Source organism: Triturus cristatus, chromosome 12 (assembly GCF_964204655.1).
Source record: "Triturus cristatus chromosome 12, aTriCri1.1, whole genome shotgun sequence".
NCBI classification, from domain to species: Eukaryota; Metazoa; Chordata; class Amphibia; order Caudata; family Salamandridae; genus Triturus; species Triturus cristatus.
The window spans coordinates 795211429-795238992 of record NC_140595.1 but is presented as its reverse complement, the minus strand read 5'-3'; the positions used below and the strand labels follow the sequence as shown (position 1 = coordinate 795238992).

Sequence of the window (27564 nt, the reverse complement as noted above, 5' to 3'; positions counted from 1 at the left end):
GGTGAAAGGTTACAATGTGCATGATTATGATGAGCTTGACAATTTGATGAAAGAGCATCTGTTAAGTAATTGTGTTCAAGAGAAGTTACATCAGTACCTGGTAGACCTAGGACCACTTTCTCCTCAAGAGTTGGGGGAAGAAGGCAGACCAGTGGGAAACCAAAACTACCACTGGTGGAGAGGACCAAACGAAAGTGGTTGCTAAGCCCCCACCTCTGGGAAAGATGGTGTTCAGAACAAAGGTAAAAATAAAGAGTTTTCAAACAGTACCCAAAAACCTGTTCAGGTGGGTGGGCACCGAAACTCTACACAGTCCAAGGGTGCTTCCCAGGGTAAAAACTGAGATCCTAAAAAAGGCTTGGTATCATGATTATAAGGCTCTTGGACACAGAACTGGAGACCTTAGCTGTCCCAACAAAAAGAATACCTGTAGTGCACCTGCAATAAATGCAGTGGTAAGTCTCCAGATGGGATCACAGGTGAGCCTGGAGCATGTCAGAGAGCTCACTGAGGCACCTCTAGTCTCAGAGGGTGGGTGGATGTAGCTGCCCTGGCTGCTTGGCCCAGTAATCTGGAGAGATACAGACAAAAGACACATATTAATGGGTTAGAGTGGAATCACTGAGAGACACTAGTGCTAGTGTCACCATGTGGCAGAGCAACTGGTGTCCTCAGAACAATACCTGACTGGTGAGACATACACAGTCCTCAATGCTGATTATCAGACTAAGGTATACACCATTGCAATGTCATCCATAGAATCGGGAGGGGTTACTGGCAACAAGCGCGGTGGTATTTTCTGCAATTCCTGTACACTGTCTGCTAGGCAAAGATCTGGAACCCTCAGCATGGGCGGAGGTCAAAAGAAAAAGCAATGCGGAGTATACCTGAATGGGTGTGTTAAAAAACCAGAGCACAGTGTAGAGCCCACGGTGCAAAAGAGTTGGAGCCTAGGATAATGGCCCAACCTTCCAAGAGAAAGGGGAAGAAGACAGGAATCCAGCTTCTAAACAGATACCAGAACTGGTCCCCTCCCCTCAAGGAGAAGATCTGTCAGCCCTAGAGAGAATTTAGCCCCAGGAGACTGTGCCTTACATGGCAGAGATCTTTGGCCCTGAGGGACCCTCTAGAGGAGATCTGTGCTAGGAGCAGAGGACCTGTTCTACTCTTGAAAGTCTGAGACAGCAGGCTGCTGATCAGGAAAAGTGAGATGTCAGTGGCTCCCACAGGGCCTATTGGGAGGAGGGACTCCTTTACACAGAGGCCAGAGACCCCAAACCTGGTGCCACTAGGACAGTGGTAGTGCCTCAGCAGTTTAGAGTTCCTCCTCACTTTGGCCCATGACATCCCCCTAGCTGGGCATCTTGGCCAGACCAAAGCTTGGAGTAACTTCATAAACCGCTTATACTGGCTAGGTATGCCCCAGAAGGTGAAGGCGTTTTGAAACTCCTGTGCCACCTTTCAAGCTAGTGGCAAAACAGGTGGCCACCCAAGGGCCTCCCCAATTCCACTTCCAGTGGGTGGGGTTACCTTTGAAAGGGTATGGATTGTATTGTCGGTCTCCTTGACCCTCAAACAGCCTCATGAAACATCGATTTATACTGGTAGTAGTGGAACATGCTACCAGGTATCCTGAAGCAATTCCAATAAGGACTACTACTGTTCCTGCAGCAGCTAGGGCACTCATTGGTATTTTCACCAGAGTGGGTTTTCCGAAGGAGGTGTGTCAGACAAAAGGTATAAACTTAATGTCTGGGTACCTAAAACACATGTGGGCAGAATGTGGAGTGACTCACACGTTCACTACCCCATATCACCTACAAACAATTGGCCTTGTGGGGGGACTAAACAAGACCATGAAAGGTATGATTGGTTGACTCCCTGAAAACCTCAGGAGATGGGATGTCTTACTGCAATGTCTGCTTTTTGCCTACAGCGAAGTGTCACAGAAAGGAGTAGGGTATTCCCTATTCCTCCTATGAGGAGACCATTGTGTCTTGTAAAGGAAGGATGGAAGAGGTCTCTCAAAGAGTCTAAACAGAACATTGTGGATTATGCCCATGGCCTTCGTTCCAGAACAGCTGAGTACATAAAAAAAGCAACTAAAACCCTTGCGGCTGGCCAAGAGCTCCAGAAGCTCTTGTATGACCAAAATGCTGCACTGGTGGAGTTTCAACCAGGGCAGAAGGTACAGGTTTTGGAGCCTGTGACTGCTTAGGCTCTACAGGAAAATGGAGTGGGACCTACCCTATCCTAGAAAGAAATGAGTAGGCCACCTATCTGGTGGACCTTGGCAGTTACAGGAACCCCAAGAGGGTCATCCATGTAAACCGCCTGAAACCCTAATATGACAGGGCTGATGTGACCATGCTGATGGTCACGGACGAGGATCAGGAAGAAGAAAGCAAGCCTCTACCCGACCTCCTTTCCAACAGTCCCAAAGATGGATAAATAGATATAGTGATTTTTTCAGACACCTCCTCTGCGCACCAGCAAGTTGACTGTAGGCATGTCCTGGAGCAGTATGCCGAGCTCTTTTCCCTTACCCCTGGTCAAACCAATTGGTGTGTCCAAAATGTGGACACTAGTGACAGTCTGCCTGTCAAAAGTAAACAGTATAGACAGTATGACCAAGTAAGGGAAAGCATCAGAGGTGAGGTCAGCGAGAAGCTGGAGTTGGGGGTAACCGAGCCCTCTAAAGTCCCTGGGCCAGCCCAGTGGTCTTATTCCACAAACCTCAGCCCCAGGATGGAAAGAGAGAATTTAGGTTTTGTGTGGACTATAGAGGTCATAGATGAGGATCAGGAAGCTGAAAGTGAGCCTCTCCCTGACCGCCTCTCAAACAACCCTAAAGATGCGTCAGTTGAAGTAGTGGTCTTTTCAGACATCCTCACTGCCCTAGAGTACACTGCTTGCAGTAAAGTCCTACATCATTATGCTGAGCTCTTCTCTTGGATCCCCTGGTCAGACCAACTGATGTACACATGATGTGAACAGCCTGTCACAAATAAAATTTACAGGCAGTTTGATCATGTCAAAGAGCATTAAAGCTGAAGTAAGCAATATGCTGGGATTGGGATGCATTGAACCCTCCCAGAGCCCCTGGGCCAGCCCAGTTGTCCTAGTCCTCAAACCTCACACCCAGGGTGGGAAGAAAGAGTTGGTTTTGTGTAGACTATAGGGGCCTCAATGCTGTAACCAAGACGTATGCACACCCAATTCCTAGGGCTGATGAGCTAATTGACAGGTTAGGGGCAGCAAAATATCTCAGTACTTTTGATCTGAAATCAGGGAACTGGCAGAGAGGTCTGAAACCTGGAGCAAAAGAGGAAACCGCATTCTCGACGCTAGACAGGCATCATCAGTTTACTGTTATGCCCTTTGGACTAAAGAATGCCACTGCCACCATCCAAAAGTTAGTGAATAAAGTCCTTGCTGGGTTGGAATCCTTTAGTGCAGCTTATCTTGACGATATTTTTGTCTTTAAATCCACCTGGCCACGATCACGTGATCCATATTGGCAAGGTCCTTGGGGCTCTGAAAAGTGCAGGCCTCACTATCAAGACAAGCAAGTGCCAGATAGGCCAGCTGGTTCACCGAAGACCGCCAGGCCTCCAAGCGAACCTGCCGAAAACTAGAAAAAAACTGGACCCGCGAAAGAACACCGGAAAGCTACACAGCCCACAGGAACGCCACCCGCCGAAACCACCAACTCATCAGATCCACCAAAAGGACCGCCTTCAGAGACCACCTAGACAACTACGCACACAACAGCAAAGAGCTCTTCAGCATCGTGAAGGAACTCTCCAACCCCAGCTCTAACACCAACGACATCCCACCGTCACAAGACCTGTGCGGCTCGCTGGCCACCTTCTTCCATCGCAAGATCGCAGACATCCACTACAGCTTCGACGCCGTCACAACCCCGGCAACAGCCAACACCCCCGCTCCCACGACCACCACCCGCACCCACCGCCTGGACCAACATCAACGACACCAAGATCATGAACACCGTCCACTCCCCCCGGAAGACCCCTGCCCACACCACATCTTCAACAAAGCCAGCAGCACCATCGCACCCCACCTCCGGAAAACCAACATCTCCTTCGAGACAGCGACCTTCCTGGAGAGCTGGAAGCACGCAGAGATCAACGCCTTACTAAAGAAACCCAAGGTGGACCCCAAGAACTTCCGACCCATCTCCCTGCTCCCATTCCCGGCGAAGGTCATCGAAAATGCAGTCAACAAACAACTGACCAGCTTCCTCGAAGAGAACATCATCTTGGACCCGTCCCAGTCTGGGTTCCGCAGCAACCACAGCACCGAAACTGCCCTAATCGCCACCACCGACATCAGGATCATGCTCGACAACGGAGAAACCGTGGCCCTCATCCTCCTGGACCTGTCGGCAGCTTTCAAGTCTGCCACCGCACTCTAGGAGCACGCCTCCATGACGCCGGAATCCAAGAGAAGGCCCTGGACTGGACCACCTCCTTCCTCTCCGGGAGAACCCAGAGTGTCCGCCTCCTCCCCTTCCGCTCCGAAGCCACCGAGATAATCTGCGGCGTACCCCAAGGCTCATCTCTCAGCCCAACATTGTTCAACGTCTACATGGCACCACTCGCCCACGTCGCCCGACAGCATGACCTAAACATCTCCTACGCCGACGACACCTAGCTGATCCTCTCGCTCACCAAGGACCCCCACACCGCCAAAACCAACCTCCACAAAGGAATTTAGGCCGTTACCGACTGGAGGAAGAACAGCAGACTGAAGCTGAACTCGGACAAGACAGAGGTCTTCATCCTCGGCTTCGCCCCCTCGGCCTGGGACGACTCCTGGTGGCCGACGGCACTAGGAGCACCCCCTACACCCACCAACCAAGCACGAAACCTAGGGATCATCCTCGACTCCACACTCTCCATGACAAAGCAGGTCAACGCCGTCTCCTCCTCCCGCTTCAACACCCTCCGCATGCTTCGCAGGATCTTCAATTGGATCTCCACCGAAACTAGAAGGACGGTCACCCAGGCCCTCGTCAGCAGTAGACTGGACTACGGCAACGCACTCTAAGCAAGAGCCCCGGCCAAACTCCTGAAACGACTCCAACGCATCCAGAACACCGGATTCTCGACATCCCCCGCTGCAGCCACATCACACCCCACCTGAAACACCTGCACTGGCTCCCCATCAACAAGAGGATAACCTTCAAGCTCCTCACCCACGCACACAAGGCACTCCACGACACCGGACCAGCGTACCTCAACAGATGACTCTGCCTCTACACCCCCACCCGCCAGCTCCGCTCCGCAGACCACACCCTCGCCACCGTCCCCCGCATCCGAAAAGAGTGACCGCCGGCGGCAGATCATTCTCCCACCTCGCCGCCAAGACATGGAACACCCTCCCCATCCGCCTACGGCAGACCGAAGACCTTCTAACCTTCAGGAGACTCCTCAAGACCTGGCTCTTCGAACAGTAGCAGCATTCCCTCCCCTTCCCCCCCCCCCCCCCAGCTCCTTGTGACCCTCACAGGTATGTAGTGCACTTTACAAATTCTATGATTGATTGATTGTTTGCACTTACTCTTCCTTCCATAGGATAACATTGCAGATCTCAGAAATTGCACCGTGTCCACTTTTTATAGTGAAAAGTATCTATATTTAAAAACTTACTTACCTGAATTATTTTTCTCTGATGCCTAAACATACATAAAGGTAATTGGTATTTTTATTAATTGGCGTGGGTCTCCTTCTTGAGTCGTGTGTGTCATTTATTAATCATTGTGTGTATTGCAAATGCCTTGCACTCGTCTGTGTTAAGCATAAGGCCGATCAACCGCACTACCCCCTAAAAGAGCACTTTGGGATTGCAAAGCAAGCTACTGTCCACTATTAAGGGAACCCCTGGACTCTTTACAAGCTATATCAGATTTATGAACTATCACATAAAGAGCCAGCTTCCTACAGCCATTGAATCTGGTTACAGAAAGTGAGACTACCTTGGGCACGAACTTTGGATTAGTTCTGAGGAACACCTTGACCATCTGCACCTGAACAAATGGTGGGCTTGTAAATCGCTAATACGCTTGAGCAAGATTTTGGATACCAAAAAAAAGCCACATTTCCACTATAGAAACTGTAGGTTGTAAGAGTGGAAGGGTTCAAAGGGTGGACCCATAAGCCATGTGAGAACTAAGTCCCTCTACAAACATCTTACTACTAGGGATTTTGATGAGAGATGTACATTTTCTGTTCAGAATGTATGCCATGACAGTGGCAAAAAGAGGATATATGAAGGTCCAAGCAAGACATGCCTTCTGTAGGTGTAAAGGGTAAAATACGAGGTCTTGAATCCAGATTCTGAGATACAATAATGGACAAATATCTTCCTCTTGGCTGTGTAGCATGCCTATGCGCCTAAATCAGTACGGCCATAAACTCATCAGTGAAGGTTAGGTAGCCAGATGGCTAAGCTGAGTTTCTTGGGATCTGGGTACTTAATTTGACCATGTAGTTGTGTGAAAAGATCCAACCTCATCAGTAGCTTCTCACGGGAACTGAGGGACATGTCCAAGAGCATGGAGTACCAGGAAGCTGTGCCCTAAGTCAGGGCCACTAAATTGAGGGTTACGGACACCTGCCTCCTCTTGCTCACCATGTATGGAATGAGTGGTGAGGAAGAAAAGCTTGGACAAATACCACTGACTAGTTTATCCATAGAGCAATGACACTCTAATGTGCATGTGGGCGAATGGAGGCTAAGCCTGGGCATTTTGCATTTTCTGAGGAGGCAAAGAGGTCAATGGCTGGGTTTTCCCACCAGGATATGCAGGACAAGGAGATATATCCTGGTTAGCAGGTCCACAACATCACTGTCCACCCAGGTAGGTGCTCTGCTAAGAGGTGGCTCTTGTGGATTACCCAGTGCAAAATCTCCTGTGCTAAAATGGACAGATGAGTTACATTGTCTCTATATAATATACGGCTGCCAGGTTGTCAGTCTTTATCAAGACCCCCTTAGCCTGGATAAGCCTGAAAAGGGCTTTTTGGGTTAAGCAGAGGGCCAGCTCTGCTAGGTATCCTGTTTGTTGACTAAGATGCAGAGGGGTCCAGGAACACTGCATATTCAATGTGGCGAGATGTTCACCCCAACTAGAGAGCGATGTGTGGGTGGTGATGGCGGCCTGTGGTAGTGGTTCCAATAAAAGCCTGCAGAGCAACAGACTGTTGCTGTTCCACCACTGCAGTGGGTTGAATGCTGGCCTTTATTAACACTAGATCTTACCAATGACCCTCAGCTTGTGACCAGTGCCTCACGAGGCACTGTTGGGAGTAAGCTCCTATGTTGTCTGGCATATGGCATAACTGCTATATAGAAAGCTGGCCTACCCAAGAGCCTCATCACAGCTCTTACAGTGAGTGGACTGATAAAGAAATAGTAGCTGCTGAAATGGCATTACCCTCTGTTGGTTGGGATACGCTCTCCCTCTGACAGCATTTAACACTGAAACCAAGAAGGGCTGGATCTGCTAGGATAGGAGACAGGATTTCTTTGCATTTACGGAGATTCCTAGTCTGTGGAGCAGGGTCACAATTGCTTGAGTATGTGCTTGGCGGTATTGTTGTGTCTCGACACCCTTCATGGGAGATTGCTCAGCTCTGAAGCTTACTTCCAGTGCTGGCTGGAGCTTGCTGGTAGTGGCGGCAGACCAATAGCTGGATACATCTTTCTGTCCGTGTCAGGGCTCAATATCAAACTCCCAAGGTAGCTGGGCTCTGCCTAGGTGTGTGGGCACTAAGAGCTGGGTTTTGTCCCCTGGCTTTGCTGTGTTGAAGTCATACTTATGCCCTTCAGAGTCTTCTTTGTTCGGGGCCCTGCTACTCTTGATGCTGAGGATACACCATCTTGATCTTCTCGCTCAGATGCACTGTAGGACAGCACCACAATTGCGGTGTCAGCTGGGCTCTGAGAAGTTGCTGCTCAATAGGGTGGATTGAGTGATCCAAAGCAGAGCGTGCACTACAGGAAATAGTTTCAGATTTTGCTTGGTGTGCCAATATCAGGTTGCCTAACCAAATAAATGGGCCATCAAAAGCTCTAACCTCACCAGCAGGCTTTTGAAGAAAAAAAAGTGGGCCAACAAAAGTCACAATTCCAACACTTGGCTAGGTACAGTGCTTCTAAGGAAAGCTGTGAAAGTACAATAAAGTTGCAAAATAGGTGCCATAGTCCATGCAAAGTTACAAATATGCTAGCAGGCATCCAGCACAATGGCGGGCCCACACTTAAATGTGAAAGACAGCAACAGATTGCTGGGGGCAGACAGACCTACTCAAATTTACAAAATCACCATCTGCCACACTGCAGGGTAGAACTTCAGCATAACAACGCAAACTAAATAACAGAGCGATTGAGAGTTGAATGGGATGGTTATGCATTACTTGGGCCACAAATAAAATGCACTGGAGGCACAGTTAGCCCATTCAATCAGGAAAGACTGCAAGATGCAGTACAAGCTGGAAGGGTGCCCCACCCTCCTTCCAAGGATACAGTTATCTGGACTACTGCAAACAGCTAGTTGACATATGGACACGCTCATGTCAATTGTTTTAATCAAACATTCAAAAAAATATGGGTGGGAGAAATGAAAGCTCACTGAACTCAAAAACGTGTTTCTTTCTCCAGTTATCAGACTAGAACTACCACATGGTTTTTGTAGTCAGAGAGAAAGGGATAAATAGAAAAGAATGACAATTAAAACACCTTTTTGACTGCACAACTGAAATATCGATTGCTTGAACTGGATCCGAGCCAGCAGGGGGCTCAGCCAAAGTGATTTTCCTGCTTGGAAAAGGGAGAGGTTTGAGAAAGAGAAACAAAATAGCCAGAAAAAAAAACAAAATCAAAGAAAAAAAATCTTTACACAAGATAAGGATCTTTAAAACATGAGAGCGTGTTCTCTCAGTCACCTGCAGCTCTTCATCCGTGATAATGTCCAAATTCAATATGGCCTGCGAGCCTCCTTTCTTGTACAGATGCCCCCCTCCCATCCCTGCAGGCCCCTCAATATGATGGCGCCTGCTCCATCCCCCTCCCCCCAACTCCAAAGTCCTTGGGTCTGGTGAGTTCCATGTCCAGACCATCCCAGCAGAATGTCCGGGGCAAGGCTCTGGCACCAACGCTGGCAAAGGAGGAAAAGAGTCAATCTCGTTGCACTGTGTCTTTGTTCACCCTCCAACTCCCCCTCCCCCAAAGTCTGCAAAGAGTTCAAGTAAGTACACATAATGGTGGAGGGGTGCCTGAGAAGAAGTCCGCCAGGGGCCACGAGGAGCTAAGGCAGAGGCTATGGGACAAGCCCTGAAGAAAGGAGGTGCAGCTGTCACCACAGTCGATGCTGGTGCAAGTTTCGGCTGAGCACAGATCGGACGTCCGCCGTGAACCTGGGAGAAAACCAGAATAATTAGTCAATCTGTGACAGCAGACTAAATGAGGTAAAATTCAGTCTGGACAAACTGTTTCATAAGAGCAATTGTTTACCAACTCACCCAGCTCACATACTTCCTGCTTTGCAATACCCAAGAAGTTACATTAACTTCTCTGCACCGACTTCCGCAGATGCCCCACCTCCCTTTCATTAATTTTGCTATGCCAAACCCAATTGCACACAGCACTATGTTTCTGGAAGGGAAACAGCCTTTACAATGAGGTTTTTACTTCGTTGTAGGTATATCTCAATGAGAACTATCTATTTGTATAGACGCTAGGTGTTCATGTCTGGGAGAAAAAACGAATTTGTTTTTTATGAAGACCCTCACCCACCAACCTAGTTGGTGGCATGCTTCATCATCCGGTCCCACCCAAGGCGCAGAGTGCACCTCTGGTGTGCTTCAACGCCAGATTACAGCGGAGCGGGTTTTGTGCAGTGAAGTGAAGAGTGTGGTTTAAAAACTGTCCAAAGAGTCCCAGGGATTGGAGAAATTTAATGAAGGGCCCTTGGCAGTATTAAAAACATAGCGGCGGATATATGTGGAGGTAAATTATGTCTCCAGTATCCTGTGTGGTCTACATGTTTCAGCCAGATATCAGAGTTGTGCTGGCTTTCGTCAGGACCTATGTGAATGGAGGATTAGGGATGATCACAAAATGGTGTATTTTGACCAATATGTGTCGCACGTGCTAAGGTGCGTTAATTTGAAGAGGAGGTATTCCTCTAGTTGCTCAGGCCGGACCTGTAGTCACACATTCATCAAGGTCTCCAGCCCGCTCTCCATACCTACTGTGGCCTGCTCCCCCCCACAAATACATTTTTAAATCTAAAAACAATGCTTGGTATTGGTATGGGTTATAAATTCATATATTCGCTGTAAAAACATGCGTGCTAAAAAAGGTGTGGCAAAGGCACACGATGTATTCATATGCGTTGTACCGGTGTACAACCTTTCTGGAGCACACTTCAGGCAGAAAAAGGAGCCACTATGGCTTTCTTAGGCAACATTTCTCTTGCGGAAATTTGTTACGTGGTCCATGATCCAAGCTCTACCCAAACATTACGCTGTAGACATTCATGACTGACAAAGACACAAACTGGGCAAACTGTACTTAAACATTTGTTCTAAATATTTTACGTGCCAGCTGGCTTGCAAACCACAACTTTAGGGACAAGGGTACTGCTTTTCAGTATATGCCGAGCATATGATCGACAACGGCAAAAAGTTAAAACATTACTTACATGTAACAATCAGCTTGCAGTGCCATAGATTAATGTGCGCTCTATCAACTACCCAAATGCGAAATCATGCTATGACATTCTGAACAACTATTTACTTTTTTTTTTTTACTTACTTCACAGTTAAATCAGTACACGTAGACTTTCCTGTTTCAAATCTCAAAAGTTACTCATTCTGACTTGTATGGGGAAAATGTAATCGAAGGTAAAGTGCTAGCCCTGGTGCGTTGTGGGCTTGGGGGAGTTATCATAAGTTACCTTGAAACCTCTACTCCGAAGAAAAACTTTATGCAACATCTGCACCTGCCACTAGAAGGAAGGAGTATGCAGATCAAGTAAATTTACAGCACTATAAGCTGCAAGCAGATTGTTAGAGGCAACATTTTCCTTACTTCCAGTGAAACCTCTCACTCCTAATCAAGGAGCCCACCTTCTTACCTCAAACAACTATCTCCTGTACTCAAGTCAACTTTTTTTTTTTTTCGGAGTTTTATATAGCGCGAACTTGACCCGAATGGGTATCAGAGCGCTTTACATAGCATCAGTTGCGTTACATGAGGACACATTCCTTTTTTTTGGTTTGGCACGGGGAGATTAAGTGATTTGCCTAGAATCACAGGAAGCTGAGCGTATTGCCGAGACTCAAACCCAGTTCCCCAGATTCAAGGTCGACTGCCCTAGCTGTTAGGCCAACTCCTTTCCTTGTTTCTGCATAAACCACCATAGACAGTTATAAATAACTGAGGAGAGGGAAAAGGCAGATCGATTTTGTAAGGGGCAGGCTGTACACATGCTTAAACTATTTCTGCTTTAAAAGATCCCTCATCAAGAAACCAATTTTGGAGATCACTCATCAGCATGGAACTTTGAAAAAAAGACCTGGACAGTATCTAAGAACAGGAGCTTGCTTCCTTCCAGAGTAGGAATCTCCTTGCCAGCATAATACTGCAGAACATGTTATATATCAGGCAATTGAGGCCTTAGATACCACCTTCCCTGGAGTAGAACCAACGTAGGTAACCAACAGCCTATGAGATGAGATTCTACACTTTAATGCACAGCAACCAGGACCATCTGAGTTATTGATATGCTTGCACTCCTCAGAACAGTTAGATAATAAAGCCTTTAAAAGTTATATTTCATCTGAACGGTCAATAACTTTCAGAAAGTAGGACGGCTCAGTTCAGAGGATCTTCTCGTCCCTACACAGAGTAGAGGTTTTGTATGATGGCGTCACGTCTTCAGTGAGCAAATCACGGTTCTTTAGACAACAGTGAGCGATCAATGGTAAAGAAAACCAGATGAAATCATATTATTCTGAGTCCTGTGACAGCATCTCAGCCACTTTCTCCTAAATTGGCTTCTCATCTGTTTGCTTGGCTGCTTGAAAAGGATTATGTTACTCACCCTGTAAGCATCTGTTCTTGGCATGTAGAGCTGCAGATTCACATGCTTTGCATACTCCTGCCATCTAGTGCTGGGTCTGGATGTTTGCAAGTTGTTTTTCTTAGAAGAAGCCTTTCCCAGTCACGAGGCAAGGGGACTCCTCCCGTCGGTGATGGTGCGCATGGGCATCAACTTCATTTTTAGATTGTTTTCCCGCAAGAGGGTGCGAACGGAGTAAGTGTAGTACAGAAATAACCATGCATATGTATGTGAACAATAACTGCAACTACTACAGGTGTCTGGGGAGGAGGGAGGGTGCATGGGAATATACAGCTCTGCATGTCAAGAACAGATTCTTACAGGTAACATAATCCGTTTAAGGCATGTGTGCTGTAGATACATTGCATAGATTGTATAGCAGTATCCTCTCAAAGCGGTGGCTAACCAGAGGGTGTTGCAGTTGTTTGAAAAGGTGTTTTTAGCACTGCTTGCCCTACATTAGCTTGTTGACGTGCTAATACATCCACACAATAATGTTTGGTAAATGTGTGTGGTGTAGACCATGTAGCTGCCTTACATATGTCCGCTATGGGAATGTTACCTATTTTGCGGGTAGAATGTGCTATAGGAGGTAAAGTTAAAGTTCTTTTAGCTTTAACATAGCAGGTTTGAATAAATTTAACAATTCATCTAGACATACCGGATTTAGAGATTGGATTTCCTTTACGAGGTGGAGCAAATGCAACAAAAAGTTGTTTCGATTTACGAAAATCTTTTGTTCTATCAATATAGTAGAATAGTGCTCTTTTGACATCAAGTGTGAGTAGAGCCCTTTCTGCTTAGGAATCAGGTTGGAGGGAAGAACACAGGTAATTGGTTAATATTAAAAGCAAAAACTACTTTTGGAAGGAATTTTGGGTTTGTACGAAGAACCACTATCTTTATGAACTTGAAAGAAAGGTTCTTCTAATGCTAATGCCTGTAGCTCATCAACACGTCTTAATGAAGTGCCAGCAATTAGAAAGGCAACCTTCCATGAAAGAAATTGTAATGAGCAATTGTATAATTGCTCAAAAGGGGGACCATAAGCCTTGGGAGAACAATGTTAAGGTTGCTGACAGGTGCAAGTGGTACCCTGGGTGTTATTACTCTTTTAAGGCCTTTCATAAAAGCTTTAATAACTGGAACTTTGAATAAGGATAAATGTTGTCTGATTTGCAGATATGCAGCTACTGCTGCAAGGTGTAATCAAATGGATGTGTAGGCTAAGCCAACTCGTTGTAGATGTAAAAGATAACAAATAATATTTTGTATAGATGCATCTAGCGGATAAATTGTGTTACTATTACAATGTATAACAAACCTTTTCCACTTTGCTGCATAGCATGCTCTAGTGGTAGGTTTTCTTGCTTCTTTAAGAATTGTCATACAATCTGGTGGCAGATTTAGGTATCCGAACTCTATGACTCCAGGAGCCAGATCGCGAGGTTGAGCTCCTTTAGGTTTGGATGTCTGATTTCTCCCCAGTTCTGTGTGAGAAGGTTCGAAGTGAGGTGCAGTTTTTGGTATGGAACTATTGACAGCTCTAGTATTATTGTGAACCATGGTTGACGAGCCCATGTAGGAGCTATTAGAATGAGTGCGAGTTATGTCTCCCTGAGCTTCCGAACCAGATATGGAAGGAAAGGGAGAGGTGGAAAAGTGTAGGCAAATATCCCCGACCAATTCATCCACACGTCATTGTCTGTGAATAGATGGTGTGGGAATATGGAGAAGTTTTGGCATTTTGAGTTCTCTGCTGTGGCAAAGAGGTAAATTTGTGGGAATCCCAATTTTTGGAAGTATGGAAGGAGAACCTGGGGATGAAGTTCCCATTTGTGCACTAGTTGCCACATCCTGCTGAGGTCAGCAAATTGGTTGAGCATGCTTGGCAGGGGGGGGGGGGGGGGGGGGACGGACTTCTAGGTTTTAAGTGCTGTGACCTCAGATATAAGGAAACTTATATTTGTTGTAAGCGGTGCTAGCACCAACTTACACAGGCTGCAATGGCAGGCCTGTAATCACAGTTTGATTGGTCTCTCATGGGTGGCATAATACATAATGCAGCCCATGGGAGACCCCTAGTGTACATGTGCCCTGGGTACCTTAGTACCATATACTAGGGCCTTACAGGGGTACACCAGTAGCATATTGGGAAGGTACCAAAGTCTTACCTTTGTCAAATTTAGGGAGGAATCACAGTGGATGGGGGCCTAATTAGCCGGATTCCAGTCCGACTAGTCATAAAACAGACCACCACCAGCAAAAAGTGGGGTGACCATGAAAGCAGATCCTACTTTCCTACAAAGTGACCCTCTGCTAAAAACTGATCGCAGCATGGAATTCCTGTTCCTTGAAGCACGCCACACTTTTTATCCAGGGAAAGCAAATTGTCTTGGGGGACAACTGTGGCATAATGGCAGGAAAAGGCAACAGGAGGTTTGGGCAACAAAATGTGAAGTATCAGGGCATTCCTTTCCAACTCATGTACTTGTTGCTGCACTCTGCTTAGCAGGTCTGCAAAGTCGCTGACCATCCCCAGCAGATGCTCCGCTATCAGCAAAATTTGATGGCAAAGGGCCCATTGCAATATCGACCGAGCTAACTTTGATAGCTCAGGCAAACAAGTGCCTCCTTGTTTTTGAATGTAATACATTGCAGTTAAGTGGTCTGCTTTTGTCAGGACTATTTAGCTGCAAATGAGAGAGTAAAACGCTTTAAATGCCAACTCGACTACTATCCGCTCCAATACATTTTTGTTCATTTTCTGTTGCGGCTGCCTCCAGAAACCTTGAACAATGAGTTTGTTCAGATGCGCTCCCTTCCTACGAGTGAGGTATCTGTCTTAACAGTCACCTGCGGCTGATGGCCTAGAAAAGTAACCAGGTTGTGTTCCACCACATGATGCTGTATGACTTCACCAGCAGATCACCACAGTGACCAGTCACTTGTGACCATTCCCTGGCCAAATATGTGCAGACAAGCATGCATAACTATTGCAATATACCAGGCCACCATCCCCAAAAATGTCATGACTCAAGATTCTGAACAAAATTAGTCACTTTCAGAATAATCATTCCCTAGGTGTAATTTTTCAGGATCCTATCCACAAAATGGTCTATTAAAATGAAAGTGAGAGGTACACTCTAAAACATATAAAAAAATAGATCTGCTTATATAAAGAGATAGCAGAGTAATGTGTTAGTGCACTAATAAGCTGCAAGGTTGTATACCCAGCCAGGTTAACAGCAGAATTCTTGAACATGCTTAATTTTTAATAGTGATATTTGAATTTTAGCAAAATGTAGCAGTAAAATAATCAACCAAAACACCAACAAGGGTAATTTCGTATAGTCCAGGAATGTTGACATTAAAAACAAAATAGATAACTATTTCACTCTCAAACTATGATAATTATTCTGTATGCTCTTTCCTATTATTAACATTGTGTACACTCTGCCACCTACTGTCTGAACCTTCCCTGCACACATATGGGCACTCACAAGTTCCCTTCTTGCAGAAAAAGAGTGTTTGTGTTTTCAGTTGATAGTTGACCAAAGTTGCGGTTAATGAGGATCAGACTTCAGAACTATTCTAAGGACGTAGGCAGATTATAGTCTTAAATCTTGATTTGCAAACCTCTTTTGTTCTCTACACTTGAAGTCAATGGGCACTCCAGGGGACGAGGGAAGGAAGGAATATGGTGTTACACGTTTGCTTTGTTGACGTTCTTCCCTTTTAAATGAATATGGCAATTTCCAGTGTTAGTTGGGCCGAGATTGCTGCATGCATTTTAGCCACAGTCTCTATGAGTTGTCTCCAGTACCACCAACCATGTAGAAATCATTCCTGTATGGTTTAGATATGATCCTAATTCAAAGTTTGCTGCTCCTTTTATTACCCGTCCAGCAACTAATTTGGCTTGTGCGCATCTTCTGAATGGTATTTATAACCTTTGTATAAAACGAATAAAAAAAGGAGTTAAAATAAGTTCATGAGGATTAGACTATGGACTCTCTGTAACAGTCATTACAATGCCAGTTTCACATCCTCACAACCTGGCTCTTTTGCCCCATTCTCAACTGTGGGGGTAGAATCCTCGCCAATTTAGAATGAGAAAGGGAAAAGCATTGCACATTTTAGGGTAAAGCAAAGCGTGCCACATACCTTCTGAGCCAAGCTCAGCACTGCTTCAGGCGGAAGCCCTGAGAGGGGAGTGTAGGCACAATGCATGTCAGGCAACACACTTAAACACTAGGCAAGGATCTCAAATGGATACATGCCTGAAGAATGCCGCTTTAAAACTCGGTGGAGTGTGCCTATGTGGTCATAGCAGCAGCAGACTTCATTGCCTGCAGAAGTGTCGAACATAAGCTGTTGATTCCAATGAGGTACAAACGTTGCGTTTCAGACATCATAATTGTAAAATGTCTCCCCACTAGTGGGCGCCATGGGGACAAAGTTATTGTTGGATAAATGTGTTCAAGTAGATGAGCAACAGTGCCATTAGAATAAAGGTTGAATATGTCCTGGTGGAACAATATAAACCTTTCTGCGGTGCACAGGACTTGCACATAGTTTATGCGACTAGACAAATTTATGGTCCTGGAACAGAAATAGTCTACGAAGAAAACCAGGTGACATGAGGCAAATAGCTTAAACAAATCATCAGCCTGCCCAATAACAAGCTTCAAGACGCAAGCACCAGTGTGAAAAATGACGAGGCCCATTGCACTTGTGACTGCATTCATGGCGATGGCAAGGCCTACGCAGGCCTGTTCCGGCACATGAATTTGTTAAAGATATCACACTGGATACATGTACTTTCTGAAATTGGCGTAGCCCGCTTTTTCCAAATTGACCGCTTTGTACTATTCACAAGGATATAAACAGCCTGTAGGAAAGGGGTGGGGGGGAGCATTGAACAAAAAATCCTTAAGAAATCAATCTCGGTCTGTCCCATGGAGGGAGCGGCTCAGTGCACAAAGGGTGTGAAATCTGAGGCTGGAGTTGAAGAGGTGGGATGTTCAGATAGAATATGTGCTGTAAGTTTCCATAGTTACTCTTTACTACTAGTCAGAGTTGGTAAAATCTTCCCTGGTGCCTTTCGAATCCATTTTTACCTCAGAGCGTCCAGCATAGGCAGCAGGTTGAGTAACGCTGTGTCACTGGGGTCACTAAACCATGACTTTATCGGTATTGCATTATCTAGAAAAGAAACAAAATAGAGACAAAAGCAGATGGTCAGCGATTTGAAAGTCAGGCTCATTCTTAAAGAGAAATTTCACCATCATAATTAGACATGGACACAACATGCATCTCTAAACAGAGCTAACCTCAGACTTCGACACAGTCAGCAAGCTGGAACAACCCCCCATTTCATACATTAGCAGATCAAACACAAACCAGCACAGGACGAAAAGGTTTCCCCTTAAGAGTTCATGACCAATACCTTTGTCCCAAACTCTAATTTTAAAAAGCAGAAAACTTAGGGGAGTGAATGGGTATAAACCCAAATAAACGATAGAAATGCAAGAGTATGTGGGTGTAAGATGACCAGCACAAGAATCCATGGACAGAGCACAACAAAGGTCCAGCTTCATCACGTGTAGTGGGCGACTCAGGGCACAGGAAGATGGTGACCAGAGCAAATGAGTGGACAACTGCCATGGTGTGGGGGGCACAAGACATGGCAACCAGGCGAAATCAGTTGTGAGGGAGCAGGAAGTAGGCAACAGAAGCCGCCAAGGGCACAAGAAGAGGGTAACTCCAGCCACCAAGACACAGGGGAAATGGTGGGGGGTTTGCGAACAGGGATTTCAAGTCCCTACTGCAGCCCCATCTGGAAGACTCTTGTACCACTGGGGGACCACTTAACCTGTTCTCACATTATGTATTGTGTTGCTCTTCCTACCTGGATGGCTTCTGTAGGCGCCTGGGGAATTGTCTAAAATGACAATGCTGGAGAGGTCGCTGTGAACAACCGATAGATCTTTAATATAACTGCCAAGCTCCAAAGTGCAGTGCTGCAGAGACAAAGATAAGAAGTCAAAGAAAGAGCTGGTTAGCATGATCACCTGTGATGGCATATGTTCTATAAGGACCTTTGGTAACATTTCTTCTGGTGGATACTCCATCGAACTACAGATTCCTCACCTTCTGAATCCCCCCAGATGCCAGATGGATCAGGACAATTTTCTTACCATACCCCTTGTGCGCCGACAGGTGGTGCGATCTGACTCCATAGAGGCTCCAGTTCCACTTCAGGAAGTGATGAAACTGAGCCACATGTATTCATGTCCCCTGCGTGCTAAGGTAAGTGTGTGACCTTTAACTCGGAACCCTGACTTACCAGAAATCCACTCCTTGAAGTTGAGGCAGTAAATTCTCGGGCACACTGGAGTTGGCACCCCGGGTTCCCCTCACACTGGGGAAGGTCAGCAGGCTGGCAGGATCACTAAGCTATCTTGGGGACAGCAGGGCCTAAGCTCAGTCAGCGTCAGTAGTGTAGCTTCCCCCTGGCTCAGCAGCCTTTACTCAGGCGGAGGGTCCTCAGGTCCAGTAGTGCACCAACTGACTGTCAGGTTTCCCTCCTTTATCTTTATTCCCCTAGGTCAGGTGACCCTACAAAAAGGCGGCAAGTTCTGGCGCCAGCCTGGGGGGTGGGAAGACTCTAGAAGGCTCTGTGGACTCTGTGGTGGCTTCTCTGGTGACCAGAGGCGGGTCGCTCAGGGTTACAGTAGAATTATGTCTCAGCCTGATCCAAACTACTAGCACGCAGAAGGACAGTGGCCACTCCACAGTAGCAGGGGCCTATGGCAACCATATTGTTAGGAGAGAGCACCTGCACCCCAGCAGTGTTCAGCAGCGGTAAGGCGCCCAGAGTCCTATGTCCAACAAAAAACATGGTGATAAAAACGGAGGCAGAAAGGAGAAAAAAAATGCGGGGTAAGACCACCCTAGGGCTGACAGGTCTAACACATGGCTTTCAACTTTAAGTAGTGCTTGTGTCAAGAGACGGCAACAGTAGGGGCATCATCCATAGTTACAGGTTGCACTTTAGTAGGCGCAGTGCGACGTAGGCAGAGATCTGGCCTAAGTCAGTTCCATATCAGATGTTGGATCAGAGCAGAGGTGAGAACCAGGGACTCTGGAGCACAGGATGGCACATATGACACTGCAGCAAAGGTGATGAGGCATGGCCTGGCACCAAGTAAGGGTCACATTGAGGCTGAATGGGGACAGTTGGTAAGGGAAGGATTAGCTGATGGAAATCCAACTGGAAGCCCAGACAGTACACCTGAGGGACCAAGAATAACGGCATTGCCTCCCTAAAGGCCTTCATCTGCTCCCAAGTCTGCTATGGCCTGGAAAGTTTAGGGTACATCGGCTCCAATCTAGAAATCGCTTTGAACTGACACCACTGGAGGTATCGGAATATTTGACAGCTGACTCTGACTTTTCCCTGCCAGGTGAGAAGGGGTCAAGCTCCACTTGGACCAGTCCTGCTTCTGGCAATGTAGAGCTGGCCTTCATGCTCACGGATGGCCTTCAAGAGCATCAGAGAGCATTTATTTCAAGCATTCGAGCCGTGTTTGGAGCCAAGGCAATAAAGGCAGCCATGAAGGTATGTGATGACATGTTTACTACAGGCATGGCAAGACAAATCATGTAGTTTAACGGGTGACATCTCTGCACACTATCAAGAAAATTGCTTTCCAAAGTCAGTAAAAAAAACTTGAAAAAAAAAAAGAAAAAGTTGAGGTGCGCTCCAGATCCTCATCGAAAGACAGGGGAAAAGAGGAACGGACGCCTGCGTGGCACTGTGTCGTCACTTCGGATGGTGGGACAGAGGCACCATGGACTTTCATGGCATGTGGGAACTAGGACTGGGAAATTTTCTGATGCCAGTCTGGCACCCAACAAGAAAATTCAAATGTGAGGAATCTGTGGCTAGATGCATCCATCAAAATATAGCATTTCATGCACTTACCTGTCTGTAATATCTCCTTTTGAGAACACCTCTAGTGTTGTCTAATTTGTCGGCCACTGCGGAACCATAGATTTCCATGCTGGCTGTGAAGACAACAAGCTCGTACCACTGACTGACCTTGAACAAAGAGGGGGAGGGTGGAGAGGAGAGAAAAAACGTCAGGGGACATAAAACCAGACCTTCACATCATGAAGAAAAAGCACACACCATGCACTATCCCATGCAGTCTCACAGTACCGGCCATCGTAACATACCACAGTGTGCCGTCATATTATCCGGTAGCACACGAGACAAGAGGTCAAGACAGAGCACCACCCTTGGAGTAAGTGAGACTACAGGGGGTCTGCTCTAACTCACCAGTTTAAGCTTGGCTTATTTGGAAACTCTATTTTCTGGAGTAAGTTACTAAGTGGGCCCCTCACTCTGTGAGCAATTGGTTCCGAAGACCCGGAACTGGGGGATTAAAATGACTGGGATCTATAAAGTCCTGATGAAGGCTGTGATGACCTGAAATTGCAAGCACTAACAAAGCAGCTGAAACATGTCGACAATACTTTCCTGTCACCGCCATCCTTTACGTTTTTAATCCTACTCAGTGGATCTAGGAATAAATGTATTTACAAAAGATACCACCAAACTAGTTTTAACTCTCACTGCACCTTTTCTTTCGGTGATCCCAGGATCCATTACGTATATTATAATTTATATGTGTTTGTATTGTCTTCCCCTCCCTTTTGCTCCACCTCAGGCGTTCGTCTGCACAGGGGTGTATTGAAGCAAAGCCCGATGATGAAGCATTTCACAATATTATGAGTGAGGGCAGTATTTGTTCACTGAGAATGTGCCACCTCTTATCTAGAGATTCATATACACTACTCCCCCTTGTGTGTATACATCCGGTTGCACAGCCATTACTCTACCTAACATTGACCATGCTCCAGCTACTATAACTGCAGCATACAGCATGTGCTATGTTTGAAATCGTGGCAAAAACCATGCCTCTTAAGTAACTTGCCCAAAATCACTTCTTCAATTCCACGCATGACATGTTCTGGCCAGCTCCCCACATGCATGTATAAGGTATAACAAAAGTGCATGCATTCGAAGTACTCCCACAACAGATTAGCACTTGTGCCTTCATGGAGTTCTTTGTGTCGGACATGAACCACCATTAAAGTACCTAAGCTATTACTATATCATGGAATCACACGTACCCAGTCTTCCATTCGAAGACAGCATCAAAACACTGGGATCATTGTTCAGGAAACACTTACTTTGTGACTTATAGGCATGTAACAATTCCCTATCCCGACAGTGAGCCCCCCTACCCCCTCCAGCCACACCATCTTCTCAAACATAGAAAGAACATGGAGTTCTTACCACTTCTATAAAGAAATCCACATGCGGCCTTTTATGTACAAAAAACCGGACAGGGTGTTTGTCTATGACAACCTGTAGAAAGAGAGATATGTATTATTAGGAAAGCAGTATCAGAATCGGTTTAAGATGCAAGAGGGCACATTCCGTCAGAGGTAGGGTGACCAGAGTTTGAAAATGAAAAATTGGGACATTTTGCAAATACAGAGGGAGGACAATAATTTTACATAAACTCAGAGGCACAGAATGATAACACTCATCAACATAGAAAGACAGACAATAAGGCCCTAAGAGAGTACATTACATGCAACGTTTAAACCCAGTTTCATGAATGTTAAATTGCTACTAACTAGTCTTGCATTGAGCGTACTAATTTAGTGAAAGTCTGTCTGGACTGCTGGTGAAAAACTAAGACTGTCCGAGAAAATCAGTAAGCGAGGTCGACCTACATCACCCTTCTCAATCCCACCACTTTCAAACGCTCCCACAACTGGTGATGGGTGTGCAGAGCAGACTACCTGACTTTCTGAGAAGAGATTAGTTACCTGTAATTTAGGATCTCTTGAGTTGGTATCCCTTACCATATGAACAGGTTTCAAATTATTTTGATGAGTTAAGCGAAGGAATTATGGTATTTTTTTTATTTATTAAAGAAGCGTCAGGTTTGTCAAGATAATGGTTTAATACAATAGCGGAGGAGGGCAACAGTGTGCACGCAGTCTACTTCTATGACCCGAGGCTCGCAGAAATAAGATAGTTATTAAATCTGAATCAAAAGCTGGCAGGCATCATTGAAGCCTCTCACTCTTACTTTAGCTTTGCTTCCATGGCCCCCATTAGGAAAACTGGCTTCCAACCGCTGACGATTCCACCACCATATATTGGAAGAGTGTCCTTTGCAAAACGTGCTAACGTCAGCCAACGGGGCCAGCCTAGGTCACCCTTTCCCCCCCAAATCTCAGTTTTGCAGTTAACTAAGTGTCGGCATGTAACTGACCTCTTTTCCTCATCTGTTCATTTAACATATTTTCCTCCTGCTTTGGGAAATCAGCTTTTGCCCTATACTCTCGCCACTCTATTTTAGCATCATAATTCAACAGTTTAAGATCTTCGGCTAGCGCCCATTATCTGCACCAATTACTCCATACCTATATTTGCCCACGGGTTGGCAGACTATACACTGATGTTATTTGATTCTGGTGCAGTCACATGCACCACTCACAGTATTTTTTCCCACAGGTGTTCTAAGAAATATACATTCCGAGTTGATTGGTGGTCAAGCATTCCCTAATTACCACCACCAAAATGCAAAATGACTAGCTCCCCACCATCCTGAAACGTCTGACTCCCACACCTCATCAGCAATAGAATATGGTACTTTTATCACTTACTGGACTAGAACTATTTATTAGATGCACTTGAACTATTGTTGAACTCCTGGGGGAAATTATTTTCTATGCACACCTCCTGATGCTCTGAAACGTTTCAGAATATCTTCCCCTGCCTATGCATTTTGCACAATTTATCCATCCGAGCTCCACAGCTTTGCTCCCCATTTGCCTCTATAAGAGGTAGCTGGCTGCCTATTCAAGCTACCTTTAATATGAGTTTCTTCCATTTAGATGTTTCGTACAGATGGGAAACTCTCAAACCCCCCAACCCGATCAATACAACAACAGTTACAAACCTTGAAACATGACACAGTGAAAGCATACCCTCAGAGGCCCAACGCTGGGTCATCATCAGGAATGGCTCCCTTGGGGCTGAGGCACTCTTCAACACCCCTGATAACCGTGCATGGCTGAACACCTGCTGCAGGAAGATCCCTTATGATTATCACCAGCTCACCATCACTGGCAACCCAGCTCATCTTTTGTCCTATCGATCTGAAAGATGACAATGTGTCTTTTTGAGCCACATTGTGCTCTTCTAAAATCAAAGTTCAGGATTCCTACTATCCCACTCTCTTCCCGCTTTTGAACCGTACACTCATTACCATTACGCATCAACAGGGATCACTTGACAAAGGGCCTCATTTAAAGCTTGGCAGACAGGGAATCTGTCAAAAACATGGTGGATGTCTCATCTGTGGCATTATAAGTGCCAGGGGCTAGAATGTACTTGCAATATGTGGGTGGGAGATCTGCCATGTCTGTGATGGAAGACGCTGCCTGGCAAATTCTACATGAGGTCTTTAGTCACCATCATAGTAAACTACTAACTAGCAAGTAAAATACCTCAAATACTTATCCCTCCCCCAGTTACTGAGCCACCCTTAGAGAAATGGATCATGAAGCAGTCCTTCTGTAGCGCTGTTACAACTAGTACTACTATGCCTCCCCTACCCCTGAAAATATTAATTTCTACCAAATGACTACACTTGCTGTGAACAAACTCTACCTAAACCACTTCACTTTTCATTTTTCTGGGCATGACACTCCTAAATAGAAACCAAATCAGTCAGCTCTGTGTGTTTAAACAATGCGCCATGAAATAAAAAGTACCAGCAGTAGTCTCGGCAGTAACCAGTGCGGACCCATCGCAGCGTGAAACTGCTGGACCCAGAGCGAAAACGTGCTATTTGGGTGCATGATCAATCCAAGAGGAGATCTGGGTACGGATTCCAGGAAATACATACCAGAGACAAGTCCTTGTTGTTCCACCATAGGAAAGTCCTCTAAATCCTTGGCTTTTCCAAAACTTGATCTCCCCAGTGAACCTCAGTTTGTAACCATTCCCTCCCTAGACTATCAGGCACAGGTTGCAGGCGCAATCTTGAATGCAATACTGTTGCAGTTCTTGAAGCCATTATCCCCAACAGTCTCATTACAGTCTTGCGGAGAGGAATGTGGCACCTGAAAGAGAGGCAGCAGCTTTGGGAATACCAACACCCTTTCTTGACTGGGGTAGGAGTTCCCCATTACTGTGTTTATTTAGGAACCGTAGAATAAGGCCTCGAAAAGTCTATTCATCCACTCGCAATTGCGAGTCAGATTTTATCAGGTCAAGCTATTTTTAGAACCTACCAATCAGATCTGGCGAGTGAACATAAGCTGGAAAGGAACAGGTGTTCTGTTCATTCAGAAAGTGAATGAGTATTAAAGATGCCATTAAATCTTGTATTTATCTCGACACATTTGCAGTCTGTTCAAGGAAAGAGGTCAGATGTCAGTTTGTATTTTTACTTATTGCTGCTTGGGAAAGGGAGTTTATTTCTCTTTCTCTTACTACAGTTGGAGGTTTTTGTCAAGCGAGCCGTCTGTAGATGTCAGTTTTTTTCTAACACAACATTTAAAATAAGTCTATAAGTGGATAGTACAAAGATTTCAAAATATATCCGGAATTATGAAAGCAAATTGTGGTGAGGGGGGGGGGGGGTGGATGGAATAAATCTGATCCAAACAAAGATTTAAATGGGATCGAAACAAACAACACAGAACACAACTTGGTGATGTGCATATGACACGTATTTGCAGGCATTTGATATCCAAACATTGTTTGTACACTATATAATTTGATCAGTAAAACCCTGTTTGTAGGAAATGTTGTGGTCACTTCAATGTAAAATCTGCTGATTGCAAGTGTGCCACCACTTCATATTTTAGATATGCATTTATTGAAAAGTTTTTTAAACATGATTTGAGGAACATAACTGCCCCTGCCCTGATGACAATGTAGTTAAATAACTAAGAGGCAAATCAGGGGTCATATGTATCCTATATGTGGCTAGATTTGTATTATATATAAAGCAAAAGCTTGGTATATTAAAATCAAATAAAAGTTTTTTGTGCAGCAGATAAGCTGAACACCCATATTTGAAGGTGCTCTCATATGGGATAGTGAAGGAAATGCTTGCCCAATGAATTAATATTTGTGCCCACGATCACATCACATGAAACCAGTTTATGGGTCTAGAGCATTCCAACTAAGTCGAGAAGATTATTTACGTCACTAGACCTGCAGGTCTAGTAACAATTTTATGATTTTTCGTGGCCTGGAAAAGATGAACCTGTTAGGGTTAAAGGTGTGATTTTTGGGCCCTGATGGTGAAAAAATCTGTGTAACAAGGAGACTGTGACCAGAGTGTGTGCTAGGCATTGGCTCTTGCCGATGCTCTTTATCAACCAGTCGTCTAGGTAAGGAAAGACGCATTTATACATAGGTGCGCAGTAATTATCACATAGCATTCGGTAAATATCCTCTGAGCAGTAGTGATGCCGAAAGTAAGAAGTTTGAACTGGTAGTGTTGCTCACTCATCCTAAGGTCCACATAACGTTGGTGAACCGAATGGATGGTGCTGTGGAAGGAGGAGACCTTGAGGTAGAGGGGCACCATGAAGTCCTCTTTTTGAATTAACCCGATGAGGTCGATGGTACTTATGTGGAAGTGCTTCCATAGGATGTGGCGGTTTATTAGCCTGAGGTCTAGGAGTAGGGGCACCAAGGCAATGGCCCTTTGGCTAGGAGCACCAGCACTTCATCCTTTAGCAGTCACAGATGGCGGCAATTGAGGACGTGGCAGAAAGGTTTATGTTTAGATGCATGGTGTGGAACTCTGGACAGCATCTCCACTTTACCACGTACAGCACCCATTTGTCAGATTAAGGGAGGAAGATCCTAAGTCTTACCTCACCACATGTTAACTGATCGGGGAAAGACTGCTTAGAAGGAAATGCACCCCTGTTGAAGCCACCTCTCTCTTTGACTCTACCACTAACATGGATAGCCACCCCTTCCGTTGGACTGGGGTGCCTGTGGGTCATGAAAGTGCTGCTGTTTGAAATACATAGAACTAGATGTTGAAATATGCAAGGCACTCATCACAATGGCGCCTTATCTAGCTCTGAATCCACCTGAGGGTCAAACAGATGCTCACTATCGAAAGGCGCATTGAGATGAGGCGGCTGCATCTCTGGCTTGAAGCTGAAAACCCTGGATGGCTCTGCAGAAGGCCACTGCTGTTCACTTCTTGCTAGGTAGTATTGGCAAAGTACAATGCACATCTGATATTGGTGCTCTGAATGATCTTGACTTTTGCCAACAGTTCCTTGCCCTTCTTACAATGGGTCTCGGGGGAGGTGTATGACTAGCTTCTCCATCTCCTCCAAGTGATGTCAGTCGTACCTGAACAGCATTCCCAGTGAACTGACAAATTTCCACTGTAAGATCGTCCCCACTGCCACACGCTTGCCAGCCACATCAATCCTCTTACTCGCTTGGGAATGAATGCCTTCAGCGTCCAGATCCAAGGACATTTGGGAGCCTTTTGTTTTGTGGGCACGAAACCACCAGGAGGCTGCTTTCGATACACTGACAGTCTCTAACTATGTGAGAGACAAGGCTGACCTAGGGAAGGATGGGAATAGGGGTTGACGTTTTGTTGGGGATGTGAGATGTAGCATTTTAGCCACTGAGTTTGCACTCACGGGTATGATATGTAGCAGTGATGGAGTGGATTTAATCTGCAAACACCTCAAGGGGCTTTGACAATGTTTCTTTGTGATTTACGACCGGGTGGTCCTATTTTCCTTCATATAATGTAACAATGATTAAGTAACCATGAACTGTCATTTGTGATCACAACAGCGAGCAGCTGTCAAGATAACTATGCAAGGATTAGCAACTGGTGTGTTGTCCGTACTGTTTGTAGCATTGTTATATAAAATGCCAATAAAGAAATTAAAAAAACCTCCCCTTACTCTCCTAAAAGCGAAGAGCATTCGCGAAGGACTGTACTGAGGCCCTTATCTAGCGGTATGGACCACTAGTGAGTCAGGCCAGTCCAGACCACTTATGTAAAAATCGGTTGTCTGGGCCGGCTATATACTTCTTTTTGACCACAGGTGTCATGACTCTAGTCTTGACCAGGACCTCGAAGTTCTCTACGGAGTACTTAAGAATGCTGTGGAGTATAGGGAGGCACTGAACCGACCTTTTAGTCTCGGAGAGAGTCTCCACTAATAAGTCATCCTCGTCCTGGACGAGGACTAATTTGCACTTCCTAATCCAAAAGCACTGATTTGGCTGTTGAGCGGCAAAT

The 27564-nt window shown here is 45.7% G+C and overlaps 1 protein-coding gene across 2 annotated transcripts in view; it reads right to left on the bottom strand.

Annotated features, from left to right (window-relative positions):
- Positions 1 to 8572: 8572 nt before the first annotated feature.
- The window catches only part of CTDNEP1 (CTD nuclear envelope phosphatase 1), a 78263-nt gene continuing 59271 nt past the window's right edge, over positions 8573 to 27564 (bottom strand). For both annotated transcript variants that reach the window (XM_085637439.1, XM_085637440.1), the window contains exons 4-8: positions 21528 to 21599; positions 20148 to 20264; positions 18069 to 18180; positions 17278 to 17362; positions 8573 to 9443 (exon numbers count right to left, since the gene is read on the bottom strand). In XM_085637439.1, coding sequence (XP_085493565.1) covers positions 9383 to 9443; positions 17278 to 17362; positions 18069 to 18180; positions 20148 to 20264; positions 21528 to 21599 — 447 coding nt within the window. In that variant the 3' untranslated portion in view covers positions 8573 to 9382. The remainder of the gene's footprint in view (positions 9444 to 17277; positions 17363 to 18068; positions 18181 to 20147; positions 20265 to 21527; positions 21600 to 27564) is intronic.